Raw genomic sequence first — 27,763 nt, forward strand, 5'->3', positions numbered from 1 at the left:
CGCCCCTGGCAGGGGGCCTGGACGCGCGCGAGGAGCCGCCGCCGCCGCTCGGGGTCGCCTGGAGCCCCAGATTCCCAAGCGCTCGGCTCGCATGGCAGCCGCCTCGGCGCCCAGCCCCGCGGCCAGCTAGGGGCGGCCCGCGCCCCCGCCCGGCCCCTCGGCGGAGCCCGTCGGATCCGGCCTCGCTCTGCGCCCCGGGGCGCGCCGCCTCCCAGCCGGAGGTGAGGACCAGGAGGACAGGGGCGCGCGGGGCTGGGGGCACCGTGGGGATTCCAGGCCCTGCGCCGCCGCCGGGCTGAATGCGGCGGAGATAGGAAGGGGACGTGGGAGCGACGGGGGTGTCGAAGGTGGGGGGCGGAGACTGCTCGCTGCCTGGAACCGTCCCTCCCTCCGGCCCCCGCGTCCTCTCCGTGCTCGAGGCCTCCTCTCGCGCTGTCCCCATCCCCGCGGACCCCTGTGTCCCGACTGCGATCCGCCCCAGCCATTCCCGCTCCCTAGCCTCGCTTCGCGCTGCCCATCCTTCGCCTCCTGGTCGCAGACCCCGCTCCCGTTCCTGTCTCCAGTCTCCTCGCCTGCTCTACCCTTCCCCGCCCCTGCCCTCTCGCTGCCCCCACCCGCTTCTGCGGTCCCAGCGCCCCTCTCCCTCGTAGCTCCTGTCAGTTGGAACCCGTATCCGTGCCGCTATCTCCGCTCCTGGCCGCCTCCCCGCCCGTGCTGTCCCACAGGTGCCCACACGTCTGGCTGTCCATCCGTCCGTCCCTCCTGGGGCCGGCGCTGACCATGCCCAGCGGCTGCCGCTGCCTACATCTCGTGTGCCTGTTGTGCATCCTGGGGGCACCCGGTCAGCGTGTCCGAGGTGAGCGCGCCCCCGGGCTCCAGTCGCGGCCCTGTCCAGCAGCCATCGCTTGCACGTTGACCTCTGCCGGCCAGAGACGGCACTGCAGTCGCTCCGACCCGCGGGGCTGGCAAGACGCAGGTCGCCCTTTGGAATGGGATGGGTCTATTTTATCTATCTTGCCCTGCCTCAGAGCAAGGTCCACCCAGTTACTGGAACCCCAATCCTCTCTTGAGTCCCGCATCCCAGGGAGCCTTACCCTGACCCAGACTCACCCCTCCCACATCAATCTGTTGCAGCCGATGACTGCAGCTCCCACTGTGACCTGGCCCACGGCTGCTGTGCACCTGATGGCTCCTGCAGGTACCTATCCTGACCACGTGCCCCCAGACCCTTTGCTCCTATTTTCCCAGTCCTTCACACTCACAACCAGGTCAAGCCCCAGAACAGAGTTTCAGGGGCTTAAGACCCTACTGTTCATGCCCCATCACCTCTATGGCAGATGGGCCAGCCTCCCCCACCTCCCCACATGCCCCCCAACCCCCATTCCCCTTGGCCTGGCCTCTTGCTTCTTCTAGCTTGTATCTTCCCACTTTTTTACTCTCCCAAGTCTGATGCAGGGATTGTGAAACATAGCTCCTCCAGATACCAGGAGGGAGACTTGAAGCTTAGAGAGTTTGGAGATTGGGCACCCTGAGGAAAGGGGGAGAGAAAGGAAAGAGATAAAGAGAAGAAATGGTTTAGCTTAGCCTGGAGAAGAAACGCTGCAGGGAAAGTTGCTGGGGAGAAGCACTCGTGATGAAAGAGGATCTTTCTTACGAATTTGAGTAATGGACTCACTGGGTGGAGGTTGGGCAAATTCTACAGCAGGAGCAAAGTGTCTGGACATAAGGAAATGAGCTGACGGCTGGTTGCTCAATTGGCTGTGGCGTCTTTGAGACTCTACATCCTTGGAGGGCTTTATTTATTTATTTACACTCTTTAAAATTTTGTTTTGGTGTAACCTTGGAGGGCTTAAAAAAAAAAACGTCAGGTGTTTGCCCTAGAATAGTCCTTATAACCTTTCAAGGTCATTTTTTAAAAAATGTTTATGAGCACCTCATACATGCCAGGAGTGGTATTGGAGGCATTTGCAGACATTATCTTTCCTCCTCAACATACCCCTGTGAGAGGTACCCACAATTTGCAGACGAGAAATTTGAGTCTCAGGAAGGTTACACAAAGTACAAAACCAGGACTTGAGGGATGATATCTGATGGTCTGATTTCATACATGTGTCCTATGATCCTGCACAGCCCTACACCTACCTGGGGCAGGTCTGCTTTCCCTTGGGGGGTGTCATATGTCCTCCTGGTTTCTAGAAGCCCTGGTCCTGCTGCCTCCATTTCCTCACATTGTCCCACCCAGAGCCCTGACCCTGTGCTTCTTTCCGCCAGGTGTGACCCAGGCTGGGAGGGCCTCCACTGTGAGCGCTGTGTGAGGATGCCTGGCTGCCAGCATGGTACCTGCCACCAGCCCTGGCAGTGCATCTGCCACAGTGGTTGGGCTGGAAAGTTCTGTGACAAAGGTACCGGGGAGAAGGGGTAGCTGTTGGCTGGGGACCCCTTGAATGTATCTTGGGAGAACATCTATCAGTATTTATTGAGTACCTATTGTGTCTTGGTCAAACCCTCAAAAGCATGGTATTTTCTCCTTATTTATTTATTAATTTATTTTCATTTAGAAATAGAGTCTTGCTCTGTTGCCCAGGTTGGAGTACAATGACATGATCATAGCTCACTGCAGCCTCGAACTCCTGGGTTCAAGCCAACTTCCCTCCTCAGTCTCCTGAGCAGCTGGGACTACAGGCACACACTACCATACTGGCTTAATTTTTTAAATTTTTTGTAGAGATAGGGTCTCACTAGGCTGGTCTTAAACTTCTGGCCTCAAGCAATCCTTCTACCTTAGCCTCCCAAAGTGCTGGGATTACAGGCGTGAGCCACTGTGCCTGGCCTCCTTTTTGATTTTATACCTATCTGTTGTCTGAATTGATCCTTAACACTGTGATCCCAAGCACCGAGCTGTGAACCAGTACCAGTCCGTGGCCTGTTATGGACTAGGCCACAGAGCTCTGCGACCCACCACACCCCATCTGTAGAAAAATTGTCTTCCATGAAACTTTGGAATGGGGGTGGGGTGGGGGGCAGGGGGCAGGGGCACACAGCAGGAGGTGAGTGGTGTATTTACAGCTTTTCCCCATCGTTCACTGTCACTGCCTGAGCTCCGCCTACCCCCACCCATGGAAAAATTGTCTTTCATGAAACCAGTCCCTAATGCCAAAAAGGTTGGGGACTGCTGCCTTAACGTAACCCCATGAGGTAGGAAAGTAAAACTAAAAACTGTACTTGTTTTATAGATGAGGAAACTGAGACCCATAGAAGAGCTACAACTTGCCCAAAGTCAGCCTGAAGCAGACTGGCAGTGGCAGGGGCAGGGCCAGGAGTCCCCTGACCCTGAATTCAGTGTTGTCCTGTCCCCCCACCATTCCAGCCTGGGGTGGGTTCGTAGTAACGCACACCCACAGACCCTTGGGTCTGGGAGTTCTAGGGACCAGAAGTGAGGGAGTCTTCCCTGTCTTTTCTCCAGATGAGCACATCTGTACCACACAGTCCCCCTGCCGGAATGGAGGCCAGTGCATCTATGACGGGGGCGGTGAGTACCACTGTGTGTGCCTACCAGGCTTCCATGGGCATGACTGCGAGCGCAAGGCCGGACCCTGTGAACAGGCGGGGTGAGTGCTGGGCCTGTGGGGTGAGTAGGAGGCTAGACCAGAATCTAGTGACCAGATGAGGAGAGAGGCAGGACTGTCGAGAGGGTATAGGAGTGAGGGTCGGATGCACATGGAGGTACCTAGGATAAGACCTCAGCATGCCACAGTGTCCCTAGTGAAGGGTTTCTCAACTGTTTTTACACTTTCTGAACCATTTCTTCAACAACAATAATCTATAGGAGTTGCTCAAATGTTTGCTCTGGTTAGGAGAGTGGGTGTGGGGAGATTGAGGGGCCTAGGACTCCCCTCATCCTCCTCAACACCGGCATGTACCCCTAAAGATGTTCCACACAGCAGGCTTATGCCTCATCATATGGATGAGGAAATGGCCCTGCAGGGCTGGACTTGTCCTCATTTCCGATTCAGGCCTGTGAGCCTGTGAGGATAATAATAGCACACTTATCCTGAGTCTGCCTTTGGGCCAGGCCCTGTGCTAGTTGCTTGACATTGGATTATCTCATTTAACCCACACAATTTGGGAAGCTTCGTACTATTTTTATTCTCATTTTTAAAATGAAGTATTTGAGGCTCAGAGAGTGGCCTGAGGTGACATAGCTAGAAGAGGGGAGGGGCAGTGGTCAGGATGCTGACCTGAGCTACTCTGCAGATGTCACTAAGTTTGTATCAATGTCCTTTCCTGCCCTATCCAGCTCCCCATGCCGGAATGGCGGGCAGTGCCAGGATGACCAGGGCTTTGCCCTCAACTTCACGTGCCGCTGCCTGGCAGGCTTTGTGGGTGCCCGCTGTGAGGTGAATGTCGATGACTGCCTGATGCGGCCTTGTGCTAATGGTGCCACCTGCCTCGATGGCATAAACCGCTTCTCCTGCCTCTGCCCAGTGGGCTTTGCTGGACGCTTTTGCACCATCAACCTGGATGACTGTGCCAGCCGCCCATGCCAGAGAGGGGCCCGCTGTCGGGACCGTGTCCACGACTTTGACTGTCTCTGCCCCAGTGGCTATGGTGGCAAGACTTGTGAGCTTGTTCTACCCGCCCCAGATCTTGCCACCACAGTGAACATCCCCCTAGCGCCCACCTCAGCTGTGGTGGTACCTGCCACGAAGCCAGCCCCCCACAGTGCGGGGGCCGGTCTGCTGCGCATCTCAGTGAAGGAGGTAGTGCGGAGGCAAGAAGCCGGGCTCGGTGAGCCCAGCCTGGTGGCCCTGGTGGTGTTTGGGGCCCTCACTGCTGCCCTGGTCCTGGCCACCATGTTGCTGACTCTGAGGGCGTGGCGCCGGGGTGTCTGCCCCCCCGGACTCTGTTGCTACCCTGCCCCACACTACGCCCCGGCGTGCCAGGACCAGGAGTGTCAGGTTAGCATGCTGCCAGCAGGGCTCCCCCTGCCACCTGACCTGCCGCCTGAGCCTGGAAAGACCACAGCACTGTGACGGAGGTGGGGGCTTTCCCGCCCCCTTCCTCGCCTCCCCACCCCTCAAACTGGAGTGGTCCTTTCCTACCACCCCTCAGCCTGGTACACACACTGAGGGGACCTCAGCCTCGCACCAGAAATATTATTTTTTTAATATACAGAATGTAAGATGGGAATTTTATCAAATAAAACTATGAAAATGCAAGTGGGCTCCTATGTCAGAAAAACCCACTTGGAGTCCCAGACGCAAGAGGGCCGGAGTGTAGCCTGTTCTGCAGAAGCCTCGGGACTCTGCCCACCAAGGATGCTTCTAAAGAGTAACCCAGGGTGCCCGTTTCCCCCCTGGGGAAGTGAGGGAGAGCCACAGAGGAGAATGTAAACGAGCAGCCCGCACCTCTGTACCTCTGTCCAGCCAGTGGTGGAGGGGAGAACCCTGGAGGGTGGGGGATCAGGCTCAGGCCCTCAGGGCAAGGGCCGGGCTCCCTGCTGGCTGCTCTGCAGCAGCTGCTGGAACAGTGAGTGGGGCTGCTTGCGCAGCGCAGCAGGGGAGTCCAGCTCCACAACCCTCCCCATCTGTAGCACCAGCACTCGGTCTGAGTTCAGGATCGTGTTGAGCCTGTGTGGGAGAAGAGATGGTGAGTGTGGGGGCATGGGGGACAATGCCCTAAGGGAGAATGCTGACCTGCTTTCCCTCCTCTCCCCCCAGGACAGCACAGGTCTGTCCCACAGGCTTTAGCCCCTGGCTCTGGGCCTGGGAAGGACTGCAGGGTTCCCTTAGATGAAGTGCTATAAAGGGCTGGTAGTGCCTGGAGGAGGAGCTGAGGTTTGGTGGGGGGTGATCTCTAGGGCCCTGACTCCCAGTGTTCCTGAAAGGAACTGAGGCTCTGGGTCTATGCCATTGCAGTCCCTGATTAGACAGTCACTCTGAACACCTGCACACCTGTGGGCAATGGTCAGCACTGTCTTGTTGGCAAAGCGTTTGCAGATGGTCTGCTGGAGCAGCTGGTCTGTCTTCTGGTCCACGCTTGCTGTGGCCTCGTCAATACACAGGATCTGGAAGGTGGGAAGGGTGTAGGGGAAGAGTGGGGAGGAGAGGCTGTAGGGTGGGCTGGGCTGGGCCCAAACACCAGGCCCCCCCTACAGCTCCCCACCGCAAGCTCTGAAAGGAAACCCAACTTGGTCCCCTGAAGCCTCTCTCCAACCCACCTTCTAACCCTGATAAGTCCCCTGCCTCCTTCCTAGCCCTCTTGAATGTCCCTTCCTTTCTTCTTACCTTGGCATCGGTGAGGAGAGCCCTGGCCAGACACAGCAGCTGCCTCTGCCCCAGGGACAAGCTCCGGCCCCCCTCGCCTAGCTCAGCATCCAGACCACCTGCAAGGACAGCATCCTCACTGCAGGGTCCAGGCCTCTTCCTGCTCCCTCCCTGCTCCAGGGTCAGGGCCCAGCACTCACCCATGGATACAATCACCTCACTCAGGTGGCACTGCTCCAGGGCCTGCCACAAGGCCCTGTCCTCATGTAGGCCCTGGGGGTCCAGGTTTTCCCGAACAGTTCCACTGAACAGAAAGGGCTCCTGGGGGATGATAGCCAGCTGGGATCTGGGGGACAATGACATGGGGTCCAGGCTGGAGATGTGGCCACTTCTGCTCCTACATTTTTTAGCTATAGGACTAGCACCTCCAGGACAGCCTGGGGATAAGACCTGAACATAACCCCTTCTGCTCCCCACCCCATCCCCACACGACCAGTCAGTCATCTGTGCACCTAGAACTGGGCTGGTGCTATGAGGAGCAATACCAAAGAAACCAAGGGTCTACACTCTGTCCCTAAGCAGCCTACATCTCACTGAGGTACAAAACACCAGCAAAAACAAATGGGCTAAACTGTGTGGCACTGACCCAGGGGCAGCAGGGGCTAAGCAGGGAATGACTGGATGGCTGAATGGATATGGGACACTTCAAGGTTCGAGTGGCCCTGGAACTGGGTCCTGAGGAGCTATATGGTCAAGCTGTAAGGTAAGGCCACCACAGCTTAGAATAGAAGGCAGAGGAGGCAGGGTCAGGCCCTGGGGTCAGTCATGTGCCCAGGGCTTTAGGACCCAGCTTTCCTACCTTTTCCATGTCGTGGAACTCAGAGAAAATGATACTAGGTTAACTTGGGGGTAGGAGTGGGAGATGTATAGCCACAGATGAGGCCACTTGTGACCAGGGGCAAGTGGCCCAGTCTCAAGCAATCCCACGCACTGCCTGCTGAGCCTGAGGGCTGAGGGGATCAGTATCTAGAGGCACGCTACCTGGCGGACTCTGGTTTGGAAGGCAGCGACTAGTGCCCTAGAGTGGAGGGTGGACACCGATAAGTACAAGAAAGAGGAAGCTGGAAAGGTGGTCTGGGTCAGGGTGAGGAAGACCTTGAGAGCACCAGCTGAGACTCTGAACCTGAGCACTAAGAGTTTTCTATCCTACCTGCTCGTCCTATCTCCCATCTCAGCTGCTGGTCAGCCCTGGCTGCCCTGAGTCTACATAAAGCCTTTTAGCTGTGTCCTCCTTCAAGTCCTGGTAGTTCTGGTTCCCCTCTTCCCTCACCCCCAACTTCCTCCCCCAGACCTGAGCTCAGCCAGCTCCAGCTGGCTGGTGTCCACACCATCCAGCAGCACTCGCCCCGAACTGGGCTCCAGCAGCCGGAAGAGCACCAACAGCAGGGAAGACTTGCCGGAGCCCGTGCGGCCCACGATGCCCAGCTTCTCTCCAGGCTGCACACGGAAGGTCACCCCATCCAGGGCATTGGGCAGGCCTGGCCGGTACACCAGCACCACATCCTGGAACTCCACGCTCCCCTGGGTCAGCCAGCCGGTGCGCAGCTGTTAGGGTCCACAGATAGAAGACAAAGGGAGATGAGTGAGATGAGGAGTGATGGTGAGGAGGGGAGAAAGAGAAATGGACAGCATGGGAGAAAAGGTGGGAGAATGAGGAGAGATGGGGAGGAAAGGGCACGGTGAAGAATGTTCGTAACCATGCAGGGAGGCTAAAGGAGCTGAGAAAGATGAGTGAGAAGCAAAAAGAGAGGAACCAGGGAGAGACTGGGGCCTTCAGGAGGGCCATTCAGGGTTCTGGCCCGGGCGGAACTCACCTGCAGCGGCTGGCCCCCGGGCTCCTGGGGCAGGTTGCAGGAGTACTCCTCCAGCCGCTCGACGCTCACCAGCATGGCTTCCGTCTGCGTGAAACTGCTCACCAGGCCTGAGAGCAGGCCTGTCAGGGATAGGGCATAAGACAGCGACAGGCCAACCAGTCCTGGGGGAGAGAAGCACCAGCTGCTGGGGGAGCCTGGATGCTGGGACATGTGTGGGAGGTAGGGGCAGGACAGCAAAGAATCAAGCTGTGGACTGTGGGCATTTAAAGGAGGCAGCGGAGAAGCAGGAAGGGGACAGGACCTAGGCCAGGAGTGCAGGAGGCTGATGCAAGGCAGTAGAGTGGGCCTGGAGAAGCTCAGAGGGAGGGCAGGTGGAAGACTAAAGTGGGCTGGGGCAGGATGGTGAGGATGGGGGTAGGAGCAGGGAAGGGACTGAGACCAGAAGCTCAGATGGCTCATTCTGGCCCCAGAGCCACCACCACCTGGCAAGTCACTCCTGGAGACTGTCTCCTCCACCCTAAACTGAAGGTGATGACGGTTACTATGCTACATCCTCATAGGGAACCTTGGTTAGGAGGAACTATTGGGGAAACGGTACAGGGAAAGGTCTGGGGCAGGGTTGGAATAATTCGCTCGTGAGGTAGGGGTGAAGGGTCCTGGGGTGGCACCTGGGTTGGCGAGGCCCTGCTGGTGCTGCACCAGGGCGATGCCCGCGATGGCACTGACCACTGCCGCCCCAATGAGCTGTAGCCGAATGTCCAGCCACTGTATCGCAGCACTGGCAGCAAACTGGCACCTCTGGTTTAGCTCCAGGAGTCGCTGGTTCTCTTCCTCAAACCTGCGAGAGGCCAGGAGGGAGGTGAGGCTGCTCCACCCAGACTCCTTCCCTAAAGAACACCTCCCTCTTGGGAGCTGATCTCTACACCCACAGGCCTCACTCAGGGATACAGGGATGCCAACGTGCTCTTTCGAACGGGGTCAGCTCTGCCTCACTATCTCTTTTTCTGTTGTTCTCCTCTTTCCCCTGGTGCCCTCACCCACTCTGCCCTTCTCCCCCAGGAGGCTTGAACCCTGTACCCCACATGGCCTTCTTCTGGGGGGGGGCCCTCTTCTCCCCTCTCGCCAGCAACTCATCCCCCTGGGCTCTGGCTGGGAGGGGCAGACTTCGCACACCTGTAGGTGGCCCCGGTGGCCCGGAGCACAGGGAGGCCGGCCAAGGTGTCAGCCAAGTGGGTGTAGAGTGGAGACAGGGTGAGGCTGCCCAGGCGCCGCAGCTCCCGAGAGGAGGCCCTGTAGTGGCGCTGCACGCGATAGTAGATGACACTCAAAGGCGGCAGCAACAGCAGCAGCCAGGGCAGGCCAGAGCCCAGCACAGCCAGGAGGCCCAGCAGGCCTGCCGTGTTGGCCAGGAGGATGTTGAGGATGAAGGGCAGGCTGTCATCCACACAGGCCACGTCAGAGGAGAAGCGGTTTAGGACCCGGCCAGAGGGTGTGGCATCAAAGAAAGTCACTGGTGTCTGGGAGAGAAGGGGATGGTTGGGCAAGGGCAGGGTCTGGCAGAAAAGGGGTGGTGGGCAGCCCTGGGGGATGGGCAACCCAAGATAGAGAACAGGAAAGGAGTAAAGTATCCCCAGAATTTTAGGGCAGAGAGGAGGGGCTGGCAGAGCTTGGAAGAAGAATATCCCAGGGTGGAAAAGTCTATAGACACTCTCTCATCCCTCTGCCCAGTGGCAACCCCCAAAGGCTATGCCGGCCATTCCTCTCCCTCTGGGCTAGACATGCCTACTGCCCTTTCAAGGGAAGGGAGCTAATCTCTCTCCAGAAGATGGGAACTTCTGGCCAGTGAGTGACATTTAGTTAGGTGTTAGGAGGAACACTCTGATTGCTTGTGGCTGGACAGAATGGGGAATATTATCAGCCAAAGTTGATATTATCTCATGGTTAAGAGCACAGGCTCTGGGGTCAGATTGTAATTTGAATTCCAGCTTTGCTACTTAGTGTATGTGAGACCCCAGGCAAGGGGCAAAGTCCCCTGTTTCTCGTCTGAAAAATGGAGACAACAGTGGAACTGCACCTCATAGGGCTGTTAGTAAGATTAAATGCTGTATATACAGCAGTCTAGTGCTTAGCAGAGTCTGCCTGGCAGGAAGTAAGTGCTTGATAACTGCTAGCTATTGGGACTATTATTTGGAGGTACAGTCTCAAAGGGAGCCCTTTCTCTTCTCCTGCTACCCTGTCCTCTGTCTCTACCTTTACTTTGGGAACTAAGTAAGCAGGCAGGGGACTAGGTCCAATGACTTTCTGAAACAGCTCCTACTGCCAGCTTATGAGAAATTAATTCCTTCACAGCACTGAGATGTCTCCTTCTCAGCTGCCGGAAGAGAGGCCCTTCACCTCCCAGCACCTCAGTTTCCTCATCTGTAAAATGGGGATAACAGAACCTACCTCACAGGGTTATTGTGAAACCCTAACAAGAAAACCAACACAAAAGGGCTTTGTAATAGTAACATTAATAATAATTGCTGAGTGAGCACTCAGTGAGTGCTAGGCACTATGCTAAGCACTTTCCATGTGCTAATTAGTTTAGTCCTCATGAGTATGTGGGGCAAGCAACAGACTACATATATACGGAGCAACAGGGACAGATCTTAGAAACAGTCCTAAATAAAAACTGTATGAAACAGAATGTGAGATCTAGCACAGTATCATTTACATAAATTAAAAATATATGCACATAAAATAGGCATTTTGCAAAAAGATACATATTAAACACACTGAGAATGGTTGCTTATTAAGGAAGGACGGGGAAATGGAAATAGGGTATGGAGACAAAAGGGGATAGATAAAGAAATAAAACAGAAAAGGGGACTTGTATGAACTAAGGGGTCAACCCTCTGCACCTGAAGTTCAAAACGGAAGTAACTCTCAGGTAGATTCTCTTATTGTCCCATTTTACAGATGAGGAAACATAGGCTTAAGTAACTAGGTTTGAATCCAGGCAGCCACTGTGCTCTGCAGCCACTCGGGGTCTCAGAGGTTGTCACGTGCTGCTCCCACCCTGAGGACTAGGGATGTTGGATGGGGCCCCCAAAGGAGCCCAGGTACTGGGAGGACACTCTGTGGGGCTGGGGTTGGGCTCCCCACAACCCCATCCCCTCACCGTAAGGACTCGATGCAGCAGGCGGCGATGCAGGTTGGCGGCTGCTCGGAGGGTACCTGCTGCGAAGAGCACTGCCCGGAGTAGGGTGCACAGGGAGTTGACACCAGCAATGGTTGCATATACGGTGAGGTAGAAATGGATGTCTGAGGAGCCATTGGGGGCAGCTTTGGGCAGTGGGAACACTGGGGCGCTGGGTGGTGGGGAGGGGGCTGTGGGTAACCAAAAGTAGGGCCACTCGGGGGGTCCCTTCTCCTCCCCCCTCCACCTCCCCCCACTCTCCAGGAGACACAGCCCCTGGAACACCAGCCACAACCCTCACTCCCTGCCTGGCGACCACACAGAGCACCAGGCCTACTCCCAGCCCCAGCCACTCACTAGAGGCTTCCGGGGGAGAAGAGGAGCAGCTGTGGAGAGAAGAACCCTGTGGAACCTGGGCTGGTAGAGGCTGGCGCCTCCTGGGAGCTATTCTTGGCTGCCTTCAGCTGAGAGATCCAGTGGGAGAGCCACCAGTCGGCAGCGTTCCGCGTGGCTAAGTGTGGACAGGAAGGAAAAGGCTGTGAGACAGACACTCTCCTTTGTTCTATTCAAACACCCTTTCTCTGCTCTTGACTCTGGTTCCTACCCTTCTTCATCGTCCTGGCCTCCCCACTGTGCACCATCCCAAGTCCTCCCTAGCATGCACTTCCTTCCTAGGCCCTCACCCTTCAGCCCTGGGGAGAGCATGACCTCAATTTTGCAGAATGAGAGCTAACCTGGGGAGAAGAACTGAAGACACCTATAGAGTACACCCCTCTCGTTCCAGGGCCTCTTTCAGCATTTGGGGCATGCCTTTTTTCTCCTCTCCTCTCCCCCTCTCCTCTTCTCTTTTCTTTTCTTTTCAGATAGTCTCGCTCTGTTACCTGGGCTAGAGTGCTGTCAGGTCAGCCAAGCTCACAGCAACCTCAAACTTCTAGGCTCAAGCAATCCTCCTGCTTCAGCCTCCCAGGTAGCTGGGACTACAGGTGTGTGCCACCATGCCCCAGCTAATTTTTTCTATTTTTAGTTGCCTGGCTAATTTCTTTCTATTTTTAGTAGAGACAGGGGTCTCACTCTTGTTGAGGCTGGTCTCGAACTCCTGACCCCAAGTGATCCTCCTGCCTCAGCTTCCCAGAGTGCTAGGATTACAGGAATGAGCCACCGTGCCCAGCCGTGGCGGGGTGGAAGGCATGCCTTTTGTCCCAGCTGTTTACCCATGCCTGGTGAGTCTCTGGGCTTTGTAATGATCAGTACAAGGTGATGGGCACCTGGACAACCCAGAAGGACTCCTGGGTATATTCTTACCTTGCATGAGGAGCAGAGAGAAGAGGATGGCTAGGGCCAGGCCCTGGCCCACGGCCCACCAATATGCTCGGTACACATGCAAGGCCACAGCACCCTCCTTCTTGCTCTCTTCCTGCAGCAGGCGGCCAGATGTGCTCTGCTCCACCTCCAGGCCCTCCTTTGTTTTCTCTGGATTCTGTACTGACTGGGCTATGGCTGTAAGAATCAGGGAGGACATGGAGGAATTAAGCTTGCAGGATGCCAGTTAAAAAAATCAGTTTCAGAGGAGCAGGCAAGCTTTGTTTAAAAAAAAAATTATAGTGTGGCAATGAAAAGCAAGCCCTTTCTTTCCACCTGTGGGACATACCTGAGTCAGACTCTTGTCCATCCTCAGCCCAGGCTTTGGGGACTGCTTGTACCAATGGCAGAATCTCAGAAGGAGGCCCTGGAAGGTAGAAGGGGGGACTCAGAGGGGCCTGTTCTGCATCTACTCCATGCCTTTCTAAATGTGTGTGCCGATCCTACCTCCCCATTCTCGCTGGCTCTCCCCTCTCACCCACCCTAGTAGGATCCTGCCCTGGATCCCCAGACTCTGAGCAGGACTCATCCCTCTGGACATGGATTTCAAGCAGCAGAGGACAAACATCCACCCCTAAGAGGACAGCCATAGCCATGCGTGAGCACCTGTCCAGGGTCACCTGTCATTACTGCAGAGCTTTTTCTCCCTCAATTCCCAACATCTGGAAGAGGCTCACTTCCTCCTATTTCTCTCCCAGTGAACTAACCCATGGTCAGGTCCCTCTGCATAATAATTCTCTTCAGAGTATTTTGTCTTCGTTCTTTTACAAAAGGATTGTTCTAAACCTCACTGCTTTCTCTTCTCTGAGGACATCAGATCATTCTCAGAGATCCTTGGCCTCTTAAGTTCCCAAGAGCACTCAGTCACAAAGCCCACGAGCCCCAAATACGCCAGCTGCTGTGCGCCTTCTCCCTCCTGCTCTCCGTTTCCTCACGCCAGGAGGAGCTGCTGACCGTGCTCAGGCCACATGTGGAGGGGTGGCAGAATCTGCACTTGACAGTCCACCTGTCTCTTTTCCCCGTCACACCTGGGCAGATGCTCCCCTCCCACGGCCGGGCTCCTGCCCCACGTTACCGGCCTGGACGAGGCGCCCGGCCTCCATCAGCAGCACCACGTCGGCCCTCTCCAGGTACTCGGTGCGGTGAGTGCACAGCAGCCGTGTGGTGTGGCTCAGCACGCCCAGGATGCACCTGTGCAGCAGGTGGGTGGCCACGTCTGCGTCCACAGCAGCCAGAGGGTCATCGAGGAGATAGAGTTCCTTCTCCTAGGGAGAAACGGGCACACCATAGGCATCAGGACCCCAGTCTTCTGGCCAGAATCCAGAGGCTCTCCTTGAAACATCCCAAGGAAGTCACAGAAGACAGCTGCGAACTATGGGGGTTACCCCCACAATAGTAGAGAAGGGGAGACCTGAGGGTGGACTTCCCTCCAGTCAGGCAAGGCCAGCACTCCATGGCCAGTGCTCAGACCATATAATACTTTTAAAGGGCCTTTTATTTCTGCCTTAAATCTGCAAAAGGGGGATAGGATGACCAACACTTCAGGAACATGAAATGGGGGAGGGAAGAAACCATATGCCGAGGAAAATATCCCCATTCCCTCCACTCAGCCAAGCTCCCAAGGCTCTGGACTCCCTCCACCTCTTCTCCCACACCAGCTTACCTGGTAGACAGCACGAGCAAGAGCGATCCGGGCCCGCTGCCCCCCACTGAGGGTCACCCCCTTTTCCCCCACCTCTGTCTGGTCTCCAGCCGGCAGGATCTGATGGAAAAGGTGCCACAGTGGGTCAATGAGCTCCCCAATACCTTCTGGCTCATTTCTTATCCCTTTGCAGGAAATAGATGGTGCGGAGGTAGGCAGAGAGGTAGGCAGCTTGAGATTAGACTTAAGTTTGGGGTGAGCTAGTCAGAGGAGACAAAACATAATTCCAACAACATCTAGCATTTATTGAGCACTTACTATGTGCTTGGCATTTGACAGGCATCATCTCATTCGAACTCCATGACAACCTTACAAAGCTGGTATTATTTCCTTTTCACAGGTGAGACCAAAGCTCAGACAGATTAACTACCTTGCCCGCAGCTAGTTAGGGGTAGGGCACAAATTCAGATTCTTAACCACTCTGCCACATTTGCCACCCTGCATTTTTTTTTATTTCAGCATATTATGGGGGTACAGATTTTAAGGTTTCAATAAATGATCATCTGCATTTTTTTGAGACAGAGTCTTGCTTGTTGCCTGGGCTAGAGTGCCATGGTGCCAGCCTAGCTCACAGCAACCTCAAACTCCTAGGCTCAAGCGATCCTCCTGCCTCAGCCTCAGAGTAGCTGGGACTATGGGCACATAATACCACACCTGGCTAATTTTTCTATTTTTAGTAGAGATGGGGTCTCACTCTTGCTCAGGCTAGTCTCAAACTCCTGAGCTGAAGCAATCTTCCTGCCTCGCCTCCCAGAGTGCTAGGATTACAGGCATGAGCTTCCATGCCCGGCCGCCCCCCTACCTTTTTAATAGGCAAGAAATGATGCTGGGCAAATTTAATGTGAAATTTTTCACAGAAGGAATGTACCCTGAGCCTTCCTGGTGGCCTCAGGAATGGTCTACTAAGCTAAGAGGTCCCCAAACCCAGAGGAAGCACCAATGATCCACTAGATGCTGAGTTCACTGAGGGAAAACCTTTGTTATTCATTTCTTTTCTTAGTGCCTAGAACAGTATCCAGGACCTAGCAGACATGTGGGGAAAGTGTGATGCAGAAACAAGTGATAAATGGACTCAGAATGCCCCATGGTCAAAGTCAAAGGTCTTCCTTTCCAGGAAATTCCACAATCAGACATTCTCTTCCGAAATGGGATAAAAGAAAATAAAAGAAAAACGAAAAAAATGTTTAAATTAAAAAATTAAAAAAAAGAAAAGAAATTCCACATTTACCTGGGTAGGGTAGCGGTGATGACAGTCTTGTAGGGGACATGGGAAGTAGGTGGGAAGAAATGGGAGAAATCTGGAATGTCTTCTCCAATAAATTTAGTACTCTGAATTGGAGGCAATGGGAAATCTAATGGGCTTGGCAGGCTCCCCTAGGGCAACCTGCAACCAAAAGAGACCTTGACTCTTCCAAGCCTTCCCAGTGGGAGGTGGGAGAGGGCCTCCTGCATCAGAACCAGTAGCCAGACTTACACAGAGCTAAGCCTCACTGAACCCTCCTGGCTCCAGTGACTTCAGGGCTCTCCCAGCTGCTACGTGGAACACCCAGTGACCATCACCCTTCTAGGCCCTATGGGGAAGGGGGAACCAAGTAGCTCTGGGAGGACCAAAGTATGTTGGCCAGTCCTAGATAAGTGATGCCTGAGTAGAAGCAAGCCATTTCCAAAGAAGCAAGTCTCTAGTTTGAGGTGTCAGGGATAACGGGGAAGCAGGCGGCCAAGAGGTTTCAAGGCCAGGCACTCACGCTGAGGTCGTCGATGAGGGCGCAGGCCTCTAGCACCTCCCTGTACAGCTGGGCGTCAAATGTCTTCCCAAAGAGGATGTTGTCTCGGATGGTGGCAAATTGGATCCAGGGTTCTTGGGTGGCCAGGCCAAAGCCCTTGGACAGCCCCCACACTGCCACCTGCCCATGCAGCCTGCAGAAAGCCAGGCCAGCAGCATGGGGACCAGCTCCCCACTGGGTCCCTCCATGTCCAGCCCCTGCCTCCCAGAAGCCTTCCCACACTACTGTCTTCTACGTAGGGTTGCCCTTCGTGTCACATGGCTCTCTGACTTGGCAGCCACTGAGGTCAAGGGGTCCTAATGAGGCTATGGGCTCATTCTAGATGGGGAAGGGAAGAAAGTGCTCCTTGGCTATAGCCAAGCAGCTGTCATATCTAGATGTTCTCAGGAGCTCAGTACAGAGTGTGGCCACCACATTGTACTCATTGTCACCTAAAGACAAAGAGGCCTTCCCTCAAACCTGTGTTCATCTCTGGATCCCTTCCCTGCACAACCACATTTCTGAAAGAGCAGCTGAGAAATGTTTCCATTTCTTTTCTTCTTTGCTCACTATTATAGTACTTATAACACTCTGGTGTAATGATTATGACGGTTCATTTCCTGACTGCCTCTCCCTTTCCAGATTGCAAGCTGTCCCAGTAAAAGGACCAATTCTTGGTACCCCAGGCCACTATAAAGGTGTCTGACAGGTAGCAGGGCTCAGTAAGTGGTTGCTAAAGGGCTGAGCAAGAACAGGCGTGCGCTGAAGGTTGGTTACCTGTGGAGCTCCCCAGTGATGGCAGCCAGCAGTGAGCTCTTCCCACAGCCCACCTTCCCCACGATGCCCACCAGCATACCCTGCAAGGAAGCCACACAAGCACATGTCTGCTCTCTACAGAGAAAGGGACAAAGGGGGCAGTGGTCTCCCTTTTAAGGTACTGGGCTGTCAATCCTCCCACTGAGATTTCTCTCTAGGCCCCAATTAGTGTGTAGGGAAAGAACCTTCCAACTCACAGGCTGATCTGTTGGATCTAGGGAAGTAGTGTGTTTTGTTCTCCACTCAGAGTTGTTATCAGTTTCACTGTGTATGTGAGGAGTCTCTGAAGGGAAGAAGCATGCCAGAGGGGATGGGAGAAAAATGCCCAAGGACTTCCAAGGTAAGCTCTGAGACATGCATCCCAGGATGGGGAGAGGAGCGGGAAGGACTCCAGGCTTTGAGGCCTGAATGCTGGGCTGGCTAAGTCAACCTGTGGCTAGTCTGATATCTCAGTGCTTTGCACAGGTGCCTGTTTCTGTGATTTGTAGTTTAAAACTTTTTGTTCTTTCTTTCTTAGTTGTAACAGATGTTCATGGAGCTATCTCCTGCTCAAACAACAACAACAACAAAAACCAGAGTCCTATTTCCTTTTCTAGAAAGGGGCTGGGCTCTCAGAAGCTGTTTGTGACGTCCCCGTCCTGCCAGCTAGGGTTGACCCACCTACAAGTGGGCACCAGACTAATCTAAGACCTTCCCTGGGAATGTGGGATCAGGATCCAGAGCCAGCGTCTCCCTCTTGTTGGCTGCAGCTATATGTGGGAGAGCTCTCTGCAGTCACACCTTTTGCTCAATGGAGAGTGGGTCCACAGAGAGGGAAGAACCAGGCAAATAAAGAGAGAGAAACACACAGAAAGAAGAAAGCTGTGCAAGTTGAGGCCTGGTTCTGGGCTGTTTCTAAGATCCAGTTGCATTTTTGCCTTTGGATTCTGCAATTTATCTCTATATCCCTATTATAACTTTTTGTTTGCTTAAGCTAGCTTCACTGGGTTTCTATGACATATCCAAAAAAGCCCTAACACACACATTAGCAAAATTCCTTTGAAAATTCCAGCCTTGTCTTGCCTGGACTAAGAGGAAAAACAAAACATACAGCCCAAGCCAGAAATGTGAGCCAAATGTGGTGGAGGCGATTCAGCCACCACTAGAGAACGCTGAGTTGAACTGTGGGGCACGGGGTTGGACAAAGGTCAGGAGAGAGTGAAAACTCAGGACTAGGGGTGAACAGGAGTCGCCCTCTGCCAGGAATGTTCACATTTTAAGTTCTTTTTGTGTGCTGCAGTGTGAGTCAGAGGGTGTGACTGCTTTTCACCAGGCTAAATAGAGGATCATCTATCCCATTCGCAAAATCTTTCTCGTAAGGGGGTGCTGGGCCCCTATCCTAAGTCCCCAGCCTGGGGGAGATGCTGGATAAGCCCTGGAGCCTGTTCTGAACTCTTTGGCCTCTGAGGGACATGAAGAGACAAACACACCTGTTGGTCTGAACTGGGAGAATATGAGCTGCCTAAAGACCAAGGAGAGGTATGACTACCCTAAAAAAGCTGAGTGTGGCAGAATGAGATCCAGATATGAGGTATTGTCTCCTCTCAGACTGGAACCTGCTCACCAAGCCCCTCCCCTGTCTCCCTCAGCAGCTAGAGCTGCAGAGCCACTCAGCTATGATTGCTTCAGTCTTTGCTCATCTGTCACGGAGTCTCCATCTCTCTCACTGGTCTGGGGACTCTCCCAGGGTTTCTGTCCAACAAACCTTTTTCACTTCCAGGTGACTGATGAAGGTCTCTTGGCTCGTTCCAACTGGGTCCCAGGAGAAGAGGGCTCTATGCAGCTCCAATACTGTAGACGGCTCTGTGGGGGGATCTGAAGAGGGAAGAAGCCACTCAACTTGGGCTCCTAATCTACCTCCAACCTGCTTGGGGAGGGTAAATCAGGGGCATGTTGTTGACTTGCTGGCCCCACATCTTCATGCCCAGGACTAATTCAGTCTCTGTCTTGGTCTGCTCAGCTGGCATTCTGCTGCCTCTGACTCCTTTTGGCACCATCTATGCACAATGCCAAGTGGCTACATTTCCCTCCTCACCCTGTGCCAGGTTCTGCCCTCTAGCTTCCCATTACCTGGGCTGTAGTAGGCCTGGGGGTTGTGGTTTGGAAGATCAAGGAAACGCTGGATCCGGTCCAAGGACACTTTGGCTTCCAGGAGGCCATTGATCACCCAAGGGAAGTTGTTGAGGGGAAGAATGAGCATGCGTACCAGTGCCAGGGCCGTGAACACCTAAGTGGAGTGGAAGAGGGGTGGAGTGGAAGAGCCATCCAAGGCCCTATTCTATAGGTGGCCCTGTGAACAGGTCTGTGGAGGGAAGAACAGGGCAGCAGCAGAACTGAGGGGATAGCTGGACAATCCTAGGATTGGAGGTAGTAGAGGTGGCTACTCCCAGAATCCTAGAAATTTCAATGTTCTTCCAGGGATCATGGTTGCATCTTGATAAGTGCATAGGCCTAGCTCATTTTGAGACTTCCTCAGAATTTTTCTTTTCTTTTTTTTTTTTTTTGAGACAGAGTCTCACTCTGTTGCCTGGGTTAAAGTGCCTTGGTGTCAGCCTAGCTCACAGCAACCTCAAACTCCTGGGCTCAAGCAATCTTTCTGCCTCAGCCTCCTGAGTAGCTGGGACTACAGGCATGCACCACCATGTTCGGCTAATTTTTTCTATATATATTTTTAGTTGGCCAATTAATTTCTATTTTTAGTAGAGATGGAATCTTGCTCTTGCTCAGGCTGGTTTCAAACTGCTGACCTTGAGCAATCCACCTGCCTTGGACTCCCAGAGTGCTAGGATAATAAGCATGAGCCACCCCGCCCGGCCCCTCATAATTTCTAAGTAGCAACATCACCTTCCTTGGCCAGACCTAGCATTGGATCATGGATTTTTCCCAAAGCCATTAGAATGAGGGAAAAGGTACCAATCTCAGGGCTGGGCCTGAATGGAAGATGGAATGGAAGGAAGAGGAGAGGAAAGAAAGGAATTCCTCCACAGAGAGGAGGGTTATATATCCAAGGCCCCAGAAAAAGATCCCTTTAGAGTTTCCCTTTGGTTGGGAAAGGATGAGGCAATCAGGGATCCTTGCCTCCTCGCCAGCCAGCACCCAGGGCCTAAGTCCACCTCTCATGCCTTCCCAGAGCCTTCCTCTCCCTTCCTGGTCCTCACCTTGGTAGCTGTGAGCTGGTGCCCCATGAGGACATAAGTGATGAAGATGATGATGGAGATGACAACTGGCAGGGCAGCCCACAGGTATACACAGGCTGCATCCAGGTATTTGATGACACAGAGTCGCCCCAGCTCTCGAGCCCGGTAGGCCTCTACCCGGGCCCCCAGTGCTTGCTCCCACCCGCAGAACTTGATGACCCGAATGCCACTCAGCAGCTCTGCCATGAGCTAGGGACAGGAGACAAGAAGCAGTGTGAGGTGGAGTCTTTCCCAGGCTCCTGGCAGAGAATGTCAAGTATTCTGAGCTCCCAGATACTCTATACTTCTCTAGCTTTGGTTTTCTTCCTCACCTCATTCCTTTCTGGAAATCTTGCCCCTCAAATCCTTTTCAGCCCTGGGTTGTTTCCCTTCCCAGTGTCTCTTTTACTTCTCCATTTGCTCCAGCTGGGGACAGGTTGGAGCTAGAATTCCCTATCCTCCTGGGAGATGAAGTGGTGGAAGGTGCAGGCAGGTCACCATATTGCAGTAAAAGCACTCCTTCTTCCACCAGATAAGGGACTGAGGATTATTTCCCAAAGCCAAAACATGTGGGCTTTGAGGGACAGCCACCAGTTCTGGCCCATGGCTTGGGGGATACAGAAACTATTCCTATAGGAGTATACAGGCATAAGAGGCCACACCACAGCCAGGGTCAAACAGGCCAGTGAGCCCAGGCAAGATGGGCAAGGGCCAGGAACTCCTTAGAGACCTAGTCTGTAGCTGTCACAGGCATGAGAAAAGGCCTCAGGCCATAATCTGCTACCAATCCCTTCTCCCCACTAGCACTGAGCTGTTCCAGTAAGGTTAATAGCTATGCTGTATGGACCCCCAGGGCTGCTACCCCCTTTGTAAAGTTACCCACAGTCACTGCAGAACCTGGAACTGATTCAGCCAGACCCTCAGTATCTAGAGTTGGCACAGGCAGGAAAGTGACCTCTTTCCTTCTCCATAGCCCACTCCTAAGAGGTAGCTGGGGTTCTCCTAGGCCTCTCCACATGCAGCCATGCAGTGATTTGTGCCCTGGACAAGGAGGTGGGAGACTTGGGTCCCAGCTCTGTCACTAAAAACCCATTTGGTTCCAGGGAGATTACTTCCTACCGCCTAGGGACACTGCCTAGGGCCACATGAGTTAATGCTGCTGTATTACCAATGGGCCACATTTATTTAGAGCTCACTTTCTGACAGGTGCTATGCTAAGCATTATCTTATAAGACCCTCACCACAACCCTGTGAGGCAAGCTATTATTATCCTCTTTTTACACATGAGGAAGTAGAGGCCCAAAGAGGTTAAGTGACTTGTCTGAAGTGACTGAACTAGTTAGTAAGGATAGATTTGAACCGAGGTCTGTTTTTCTCCAGTCTGAGCTCTTAACTTCTAAGTAACATTCAGTCCCTCAGGCAATGTGCATGGGCGGACCTACAGAGCCAGGTTGGATGAGGTCTCCAGATAGCTAAGGGACCCCGCACAGCCCCTTACCTTAACCCGTGCATCCTTGTGCCGTAGCATCTCCTGGTTGCTGGCCATGATGCGGGTAGCAATCACTTTGTTGACAGGAACCAGCAGCACAGCCAAGATCAGACCACCCACAAAAGCCACCCCCACCTGCTGATATAGCAGGTACAGGGTGATGGCCAGCTGCAGCGGCAGGCCCCAGGCTTCATGGAAGCTCCCAGCAAAGTTAAGCAGCCGCTCTGAGTCGGTGCCTAGTAGGTTTAGGACCTCCCCAGCAGGAGGGCGGCTGGGCCCCAGCTGTAAAGCCTTGCGGTACAGAATGTTTAGCACAGCCCCTCGTGCCTGAAGTGTCACCTTACGCACCTCATACCCATACTGATTCTGTAGCACAGCACCCAGCACAGCCCCGACAGCTAGCCCAAGAGCATAGAGCAGGCCGTGGCTCAGTGGCTCCTGTCCCTCCTCCAGGAAATTCACCAGTAGGGACAGCAGCAGAGGGCCTGAGAATCCTAGCATGGTCCCCATCAGCTTCAGCAGTCCAAGTGCCAGATAGCACCGTCCAAAGGCCCCATACAAGGCCCTCCACAGTTGGGCCCCCTCCTGCCAATGTGCCTGGAAGGCACGGGCTACGTAAGCTGGATGCAGCCTGTGGGGGAGGTGGCAAGTGTCCTGGGGCTGCCGAAGCTCTCCACGAGCCCCACGGGCCAGCAATGGTGCCAGCCAGGCATAGGAAAATCGTGACAGCCAACTCTCTCCATCCTCAGCCACCTCAGGTTCTTGACTCTCAGACAGGAGGGGCTCTGGAGCCCAGGGGCCTCGTGGCCCCCCAGGCACTGCCCATCCTAGTATATAGGCCAACAGTGCAGCCAGCTGCAGGATGAGAAGGCATAGGCGGGCTAGGGGCCCTGGGAGAAGTGGGGGCAGAAGTGTGCCTTGCTGGCAATGCCATAACAACGTCAGCACTAGGGCTGGAGCTGGCAGGATGGCTGCCAGAGCCAAGGCCAAGGGCCCCCGGGGGTGGCTATGAGGGGAATGGGCCAAGGCCCATAGGGCCAGGCTGTGGGTGATCCAGGCCACAGCTGCCACACACCCTGCCAACACCTCTAGCCCTACAGGACCTGGGCCTGCCCCTGGTGGCACAGCAACTGGAAGGAGGTCTAGCAGCGGGAAGATGGACAGCAGGAAGGAAGCTGCAAGTCGGAGGCGCCAGCCAGGACGGCCAGGTAGGATGTAATCTGGACTCCTGGGGACAAGGAGGAAGAAAGAAAAGAAGGCACATCACGGCTGACTCAGGGCTCAGACATACCCCTCACCTTCAACAATTCACTTACCTAAGGAATCAACTCCCTTCCTGCCTTGCACAATCTATCCCTACCCCCACTTTACCTTGGAACCCAGGTCCTTCCTTCAAGGAAGTCTTCCCAAATTGACCCAATCCATTTTCTAACCTACCCACATCACTTCTTTTTGTTTGTTTCTTGTTTTTTTTTTTGTTTTGTTTTAAGATAAAATCTTCCTCTATTGTCCAGGATAGAGTACCATGGCATCAGTCTAGCTCACAGCAAACTGAAATTCCTGAGCTCAAGTGATCCTCCTGCCTCAGCCTCCCGAGAAGACGGAACTACAGGGCCGCACGACCATGCCCGGCTAATCTTTTTCTATTTTTAGTAGAGACAGAGTCTCACTCTTGCTCAGGCTGGTCTCAAAACTCTTGACCTCAATCAATCCTTGTACCCAGGCCTCTCAGAGTGTTAGGATTATAGGCGAGAGCCACCAAGCCCGGCCAACACATCATTTCTGATTTATTCTTTCACCATAGGCATTAACAATTTTGAATTAAGCTTGTACCTAACATGAACTCTAATTAGAAAAAACAATCATAAGTCTTCATACATATAAACACTAAGGCATGCATAGTCATTTTAATAAAAGGATCCGCCTAAGATTACCCTTAAATTCACTAGAAGCACTATTAGATGAATAAAAATTTGACTTACATACAGCTGCTATATTCTAATACTATAGCCTAAATTTTATAAAGCCTCTGAATATTCTACTTTCTGTCTTTCCACTGATTATAGAAGGTGGTGTGGATCACTTTTGTGACTCTTTCAGCTGAAGAAAAATCTCTTTGTCCTTTTGTCTATATCTTCTTGGCATATAAAAAATGTTTTTAGTAAAACAAAAGGTGATCTGTATTCAGAATCAAACACAGGAAAACCCATCTGCAATAGTGAATATCAGAATGCCTTAAAGGTTCACATAAAAAGAGGACTAAATCTGTTACATCCTTTGTTGGCAGGGATGGGTTACTGAAAAAGTTTAGTTGTAAACTAAAATTCTTTGAGTTTTCTTAAAAGTCAATCTGATGGCAATTATATGGAAGGGTTTAGATGGGAATAAAAATCAACCTTAAAGGATTCTATTTCCAGACCAGGAGTAGTGGCTCATGCCTGTAATCCCAATGCTTTGGGAGGCCGAGGCAGGAAGATCACTTGAGGCTAAGAGTTCAAGACCAGCCTGGGCAACATAGTGAGGTTGTCTCTACAAAAAATTTAAAAATTAGTTGGGTGTGGTGGTACATGCCTGTAGTCCCAGCTACTTGGGAGGCTTAGGCGGGGGATTGCTTGAGCCCAGGAGTTTGAGGCTGCAGTGAGCCATGATAGTGCCAGTGCACTCCAGCTTGGGGGACAGAGTGAGATCCTGTCTCAAAATAAAACAAACAAACAAAAAAAAGAATTCTATTTCCCAAGATATGGGGACAGAAGAAAGAACACTGGGCCCTTGGAGGCTGGTATATTGGCCCCCGGTTAGCCATCAACCAGGCTCATGACCTTGGGCAAGTCTTTTTCCCTTTCTCTATACTTTCCTCAACAGCACAGTGAGAAATGAAGAGTCTAGACCCAAAAACCTCTGTGGTCCTTTCTTGTTTGAGATTCTGGATCCTTCCAACCCTTATGAGCAACACACAAAAGCCTAATAAGTGAAGTGAGATAGCTGCAATTTCTATTTATTACATGAGATAGCTGCAATTTCTATTTATTACATGATGGTCTTTCTTGCCTTCTCATTAGACCATGAATTCCTGAAGGACTGCCAATTTTTAATAGCTACTCCTTTGAGCAGGCTGTGGATGTCTTTGATAACTGACTGACCCCTTTGAGACTTTTGTCTCATTCTATGTAAGAGACAAACCGGGATTCCTCCAAGACCAAACAGATCTGCAGCTCCTACTCAAGGAAGGGATTCATTAGCCCCCAAATTCTTCTTATATAGGGACACTTTACCCCAAAAGACTAAGAACTCTCAAAGGCAGAGATGAGATCACCTTCTTACCTTCTCAGCAGCCAGAATGAGACTGACTTTAATCATCCCTAACCATACAAAAACTAATACGAAATCAAGGTTAGTTTAGCACCCACACCTTATAGCCCTAAACCAAGGAAGGCTTAAGTTTGCTCTTCTCCTCTATCTACTGCTTCCTCTCCAGCTGAATCTACCTATACTTTTTTGTTTGTTTGTTTTGTTTTTGGTTTTTTGAGACAGAGTCTCACTCTGTTGCTCCGAGTGCCATGGCATCAGCCTAGCTCACAGCAACCTCAAATTCCTGGGTACAAGCAATCCCCTGCCTCAGACTCGCAAGTAGCTGGGACTACAGGCATGTGCCACCAAGCCCAGCTAATTTTTTCTAATTTTTGTAGAGACAGGATCTCACTCTTGCTCAGGCTGGACTCCAGTTACTGAGCTCAAAGGATCCTCCTACCTCGGCCTCCCAGAGTGGTAGGATTACAGGCGTGAGCCACAACACCAAGCCTACCTATGCTTTTCTTAACCTAGGAACACTGAGGTTTCAGGGATGTGGTGAGAAACTGGCCCTATAACTTAAACACAAGTCATCCTTTTTGGCTGAAAACATTGTTCACGCAATTTTGCCTGCAATTCATGACAGCTGTGTTTGGGATCTGAAAATGTACAATAGTGATGATTTCTAACATGCATTGGGCCTTTAAAAACCTGTCAGGCACTGCACTATATGCTTAAATGAATTATCTCATTTATACCTTCCTAACAATGCTATGAGACTCAGAGAAGGTAGGTAACTTGTCCTCAAACAGCCACACACACAGCTGCTAAATGGTAATGCTCAGATTTTATTCTACTTCTGTCCTACTCGAAGACCTCGCTATTCTGGTGACATTGAGGGGGAAATGTTGGCTGCGGGTGAGGTCTGCAGGCCCACAAAGACAGATGTCTTGCTCCCATCTCTACCCACCTCGGGGTGCCCAAGTGGCAGGCACTGAGCACGGCGAGGAGCGCGTGGGGCAGGGCGCTGAGCACCAGCTGCGTGAAGCAATGGCCTGTGGTGCCTCCCTCCCACAGCGGGAGAGGCCACGCTGCGCTGGTGCCGCACAGCTGGGCCAGGAGTCGCTCCATGAACGCCTCACCTAAAGGGAAAGCCAACGGTGAAAAAAGTCGAGGTTGTCAGCCGGCTTCGCCAGCAAGTCCCAGCCGGGTCGCTCCGCCTCCCGCCCCGCCCCCGAACCGGGACCTCCCTTCGCTTCCGCCCCAGAGCCAGACCCTGCCCATTCTCGCGGTAGCTCCAAGGGTAGAAAGGGAGGAGGTTTCGCTCCCCGGAGCTGGCGAGTTTCTGGACTCTGGTAGGTCACCCTGCCACCTTTCTTTCCCTTCCCGTTTCCCCGCCCCCAGGGATCCGGAACCTCAAACCTGAAGAAGTTGCTCTGCACCGGATTCTGATATCCTGAGTATTGGTGCATGCAAAAGAACGTGCGGCGGAACTAGGGTGCTGGGCTAGCCTTGGCTGGCGCCCCCTGGAGGCTGGAAGACCTAGCAGGCTCTCTTCGCTCCCCCGCCCCCATGCGCAGGCCTTCTGCGCGCGTGCGCGTCTCTCTGCTTCCGATGGCTGCTCAATGCAGGCGCGCTGCTGTCGTAGCGCCCTTGGTTACGGCACGCTTGTGTCATCTCCCTTGCATATCGACCGTTTTAGTGCAACATAATTTATACCCTCTTATGTGGAGTACTCGCTGCCATCTAGCTGCTGCTTACCAGTTGGCACAAACATTGCACGCTGTAATTCTTAACGGTTAAAGAGCTGAGAAACCGGACATACCTACTACATGGACGAATAATGCCACTAAGGACACTTACAAACCATTTCCTTCTTTATTCTAGAGCTGTGTGACCTTGGGGAAATTACCTAACCTCTTTGAGCCTCAGTTTCTTTATCTGTACAATGGGGGCGATACCAATACCAAAGTGCTGTCAAAAGAGTTGAATAATTAATTTAACAATTAATAATTTACCATGCCTAGGGGAAGTCTTTGATTAGAGTAGTTCTCCAATAAATAAATCTTTTAAGGAAGTAGTGGGAAGAATAGAAGCTTTGTAGTTAAGAGGACCTGGGTTTGAATGCTGACCCCACCAAGTTTTAGCAGTGTGAAGTTGGTCAAGTTACTTCTGCCTCTTAGTTTTATTATGTTTGTCAGGCATGATACTGGTTTCTGCTTTACCTGAGTGTGTATAGCACTTGAAGAACAGAAGCTCAACAAATGACAACTATGATTATCCTGTTTAATGTCAATAAGAAGCCTGGTACCTCTCTATGTCAGGAATTAATTTTCCTATTTTTTTTTTTTTTTTTGAGACAGAGTCTCGCTTTGTTGCCCAGGCTAGAGTGAGTGCCGTGGCGTCAGCCTAGCTCACAGCAACCTCAAACTCCTGGCTCAAGCAATCCTCCTGCCTCAGCCTCCCAAGTAGCTGGGACTACAGGCATTCGCCACCATGCCCGGCTAATTTTTTATATATATTAGTTGGCCAATTAATTTCTTTCTATTTATAGTAGAGACGGGGTCTCACTCTTGCTCAGGCTGGTTTCGAACTCCTGACCTCGAGCAATCCGCCCGCCTCGGCCTCCCAGAGTGCTAGGATTACAGGCGTGAGCCACCGCGCCCGGCCTAATTTTCCTATTTTTAAAAATTAAGTAGGTTTGCATTTCACAAACTTTAGTAATTAATGGATCATCTAAGCAATGATGATCAATGGCTGCTAACTTACAAAAAGACACGACCAGACACTGCATGCCTCTTAATAAACAATAA

At 52.7% G+C, this 27,763-nt stretch overlaps 3 protein-coding genes across 4 annotated transcripts in view; 2 read left to right on the forward strand and 1 right to left on the reverse strand.

Annotated features, from left to right (window-relative positions):
- On the forward strand, positions 1 to 5,219 carry DLK2 (delta like non-canonical Notch ligand 2). Of its 2 annotated transcripts, none has more exons than XM_012773121.2 (6): positions 1 to 221; positions 651 to 856; positions 1,135 to 1,198; positions 2,272 to 2,402; positions 3,464 to 3,608; positions 4,298 to 5,219. In XM_012773121.2, exons 2-6 carry the CDS (start codon positions 781 to 783, stop codon positions 5,031 to 5,033), a joined length of 1,152 nt encoding a protein of 383 aa, XP_012628575.1. In that variant the 5' UTR covers positions 1 to 221; positions 651 to 780; the 3' UTR covers positions 5,034 to 5,219. The 2 variants fall into 2 exon arrangements, with proteins under 2 accessions (XP_012628575.1, XP_075859445.1); XM_076003330.1 differs by having other exon boundaries at positions 726 to 856.
- On the reverse strand, positions 5,146 to 26,363 carry ABCC10 (ATP binding cassette subfamily C member 10). Its single transcript, XM_076003329.1, has 21 exons — positions 25,921 to 26,363; positions 21,672 to 22,890; positions 20,156 to 20,383; positions 19,068 to 19,224; positions 18,703 to 18,812; positions 16,920 to 16,999; positions 16,125 to 16,296; positions 14,341 to 14,439; positions 13,753 to 13,942; positions 12,967 to 13,044; positions 12,621 to 12,815; positions 11,676 to 11,829; positions 11,301 to 11,490; positions 9,314 to 9,657; positions 8,809 to 8,978; positions 8,141 to 8,301; positions 7,618 to 7,871; positions 6,467 to 6,612; positions 6,288 to 6,385; positions 5,955 to 6,067; positions 5,146 to 5,630 (listed from the first exon to the last, which is right to left on the reverse strand). The coding sequence occupies exons 1-21, from the start codon at positions 26,079 to 26,081 to the stop codon at positions 5,477 to 5,479; spliced, it is 4,473 nt and encodes a 1,490-aa protein (XP_075859444.1). The 5' UTR covers positions 26,082 to 26,363; the 3' UTR covers positions 5,146 to 5,476.
- Positions 26,134 to 27,763, forward strand: part of ZNF318 (zinc finger protein 318) — a 91,759-nt gene continuing 90,129 nt past the window's right edge. Inside the window, exon 1 of the mRNA XM_012773112.3 lies at positions 26,134 to 26,305. The gene's annotated coding sequence lies outside the window, so the exon portion shown is untranslated. The remainder of the gene's footprint in view (positions 26,306 to 27,763) is intronic.

Source organism: Microcebus murinus, chromosome 5 (assembly GCF_040939455.1).
Source record: "Microcebus murinus isolate Inina chromosome 5, M.murinus_Inina_mat1.0, whole genome shotgun sequence".
NCBI classification, from domain to species: domain Eukaryota; kingdom Metazoa; phylum Chordata; class Mammalia; order Primates; family Cheirogaleidae; genus Microcebus; species Microcebus murinus.

Coding starts and splice junctions, on each gene's coding strand:
- ABCC10 (XM_076003329.1), bottom strand. CDS start 26,081: ATGGAGCGACTCCTGGCCCAGCTGTGCGGCACCAGCGCAGCGTGGCCT. Junction 13,943..14,340: donor TTGCTCGTGCTGTCTACCAG/GTAAGCTGGTGT, acceptor GTTTCTCCCTAG/GAGAAGGAACTCTATCTCCT. Junction 12,816..12,966: donor TGGACAAGAGTCTGACTCAG/GTATGTCCCACA, acceptor TGATTCTTACAG/CCATAGCCCAGTCAGTACAG.
- DLK2 (XM_012773121.2), top strand. CDS start 781: ATGCCCAGCGGCTGCCGCTGCCTACATCTCGTGTGCCTGTTGTGCATC. Junction 1,199..2,271: donor GCACCTGATGGCTCCTGCAG/GTACCTATCCTG, acceptor TCTTTCCGCCAG/GTGTGACCCAGGCTGGGAGG. Junction 3,609..4,297: donor GGACCCTGTGAACAGGCGGG/GTGAGTGCTGGG, acceptor TGCCCTATCCAG/CTCCCCATGCCGGAATGGCG.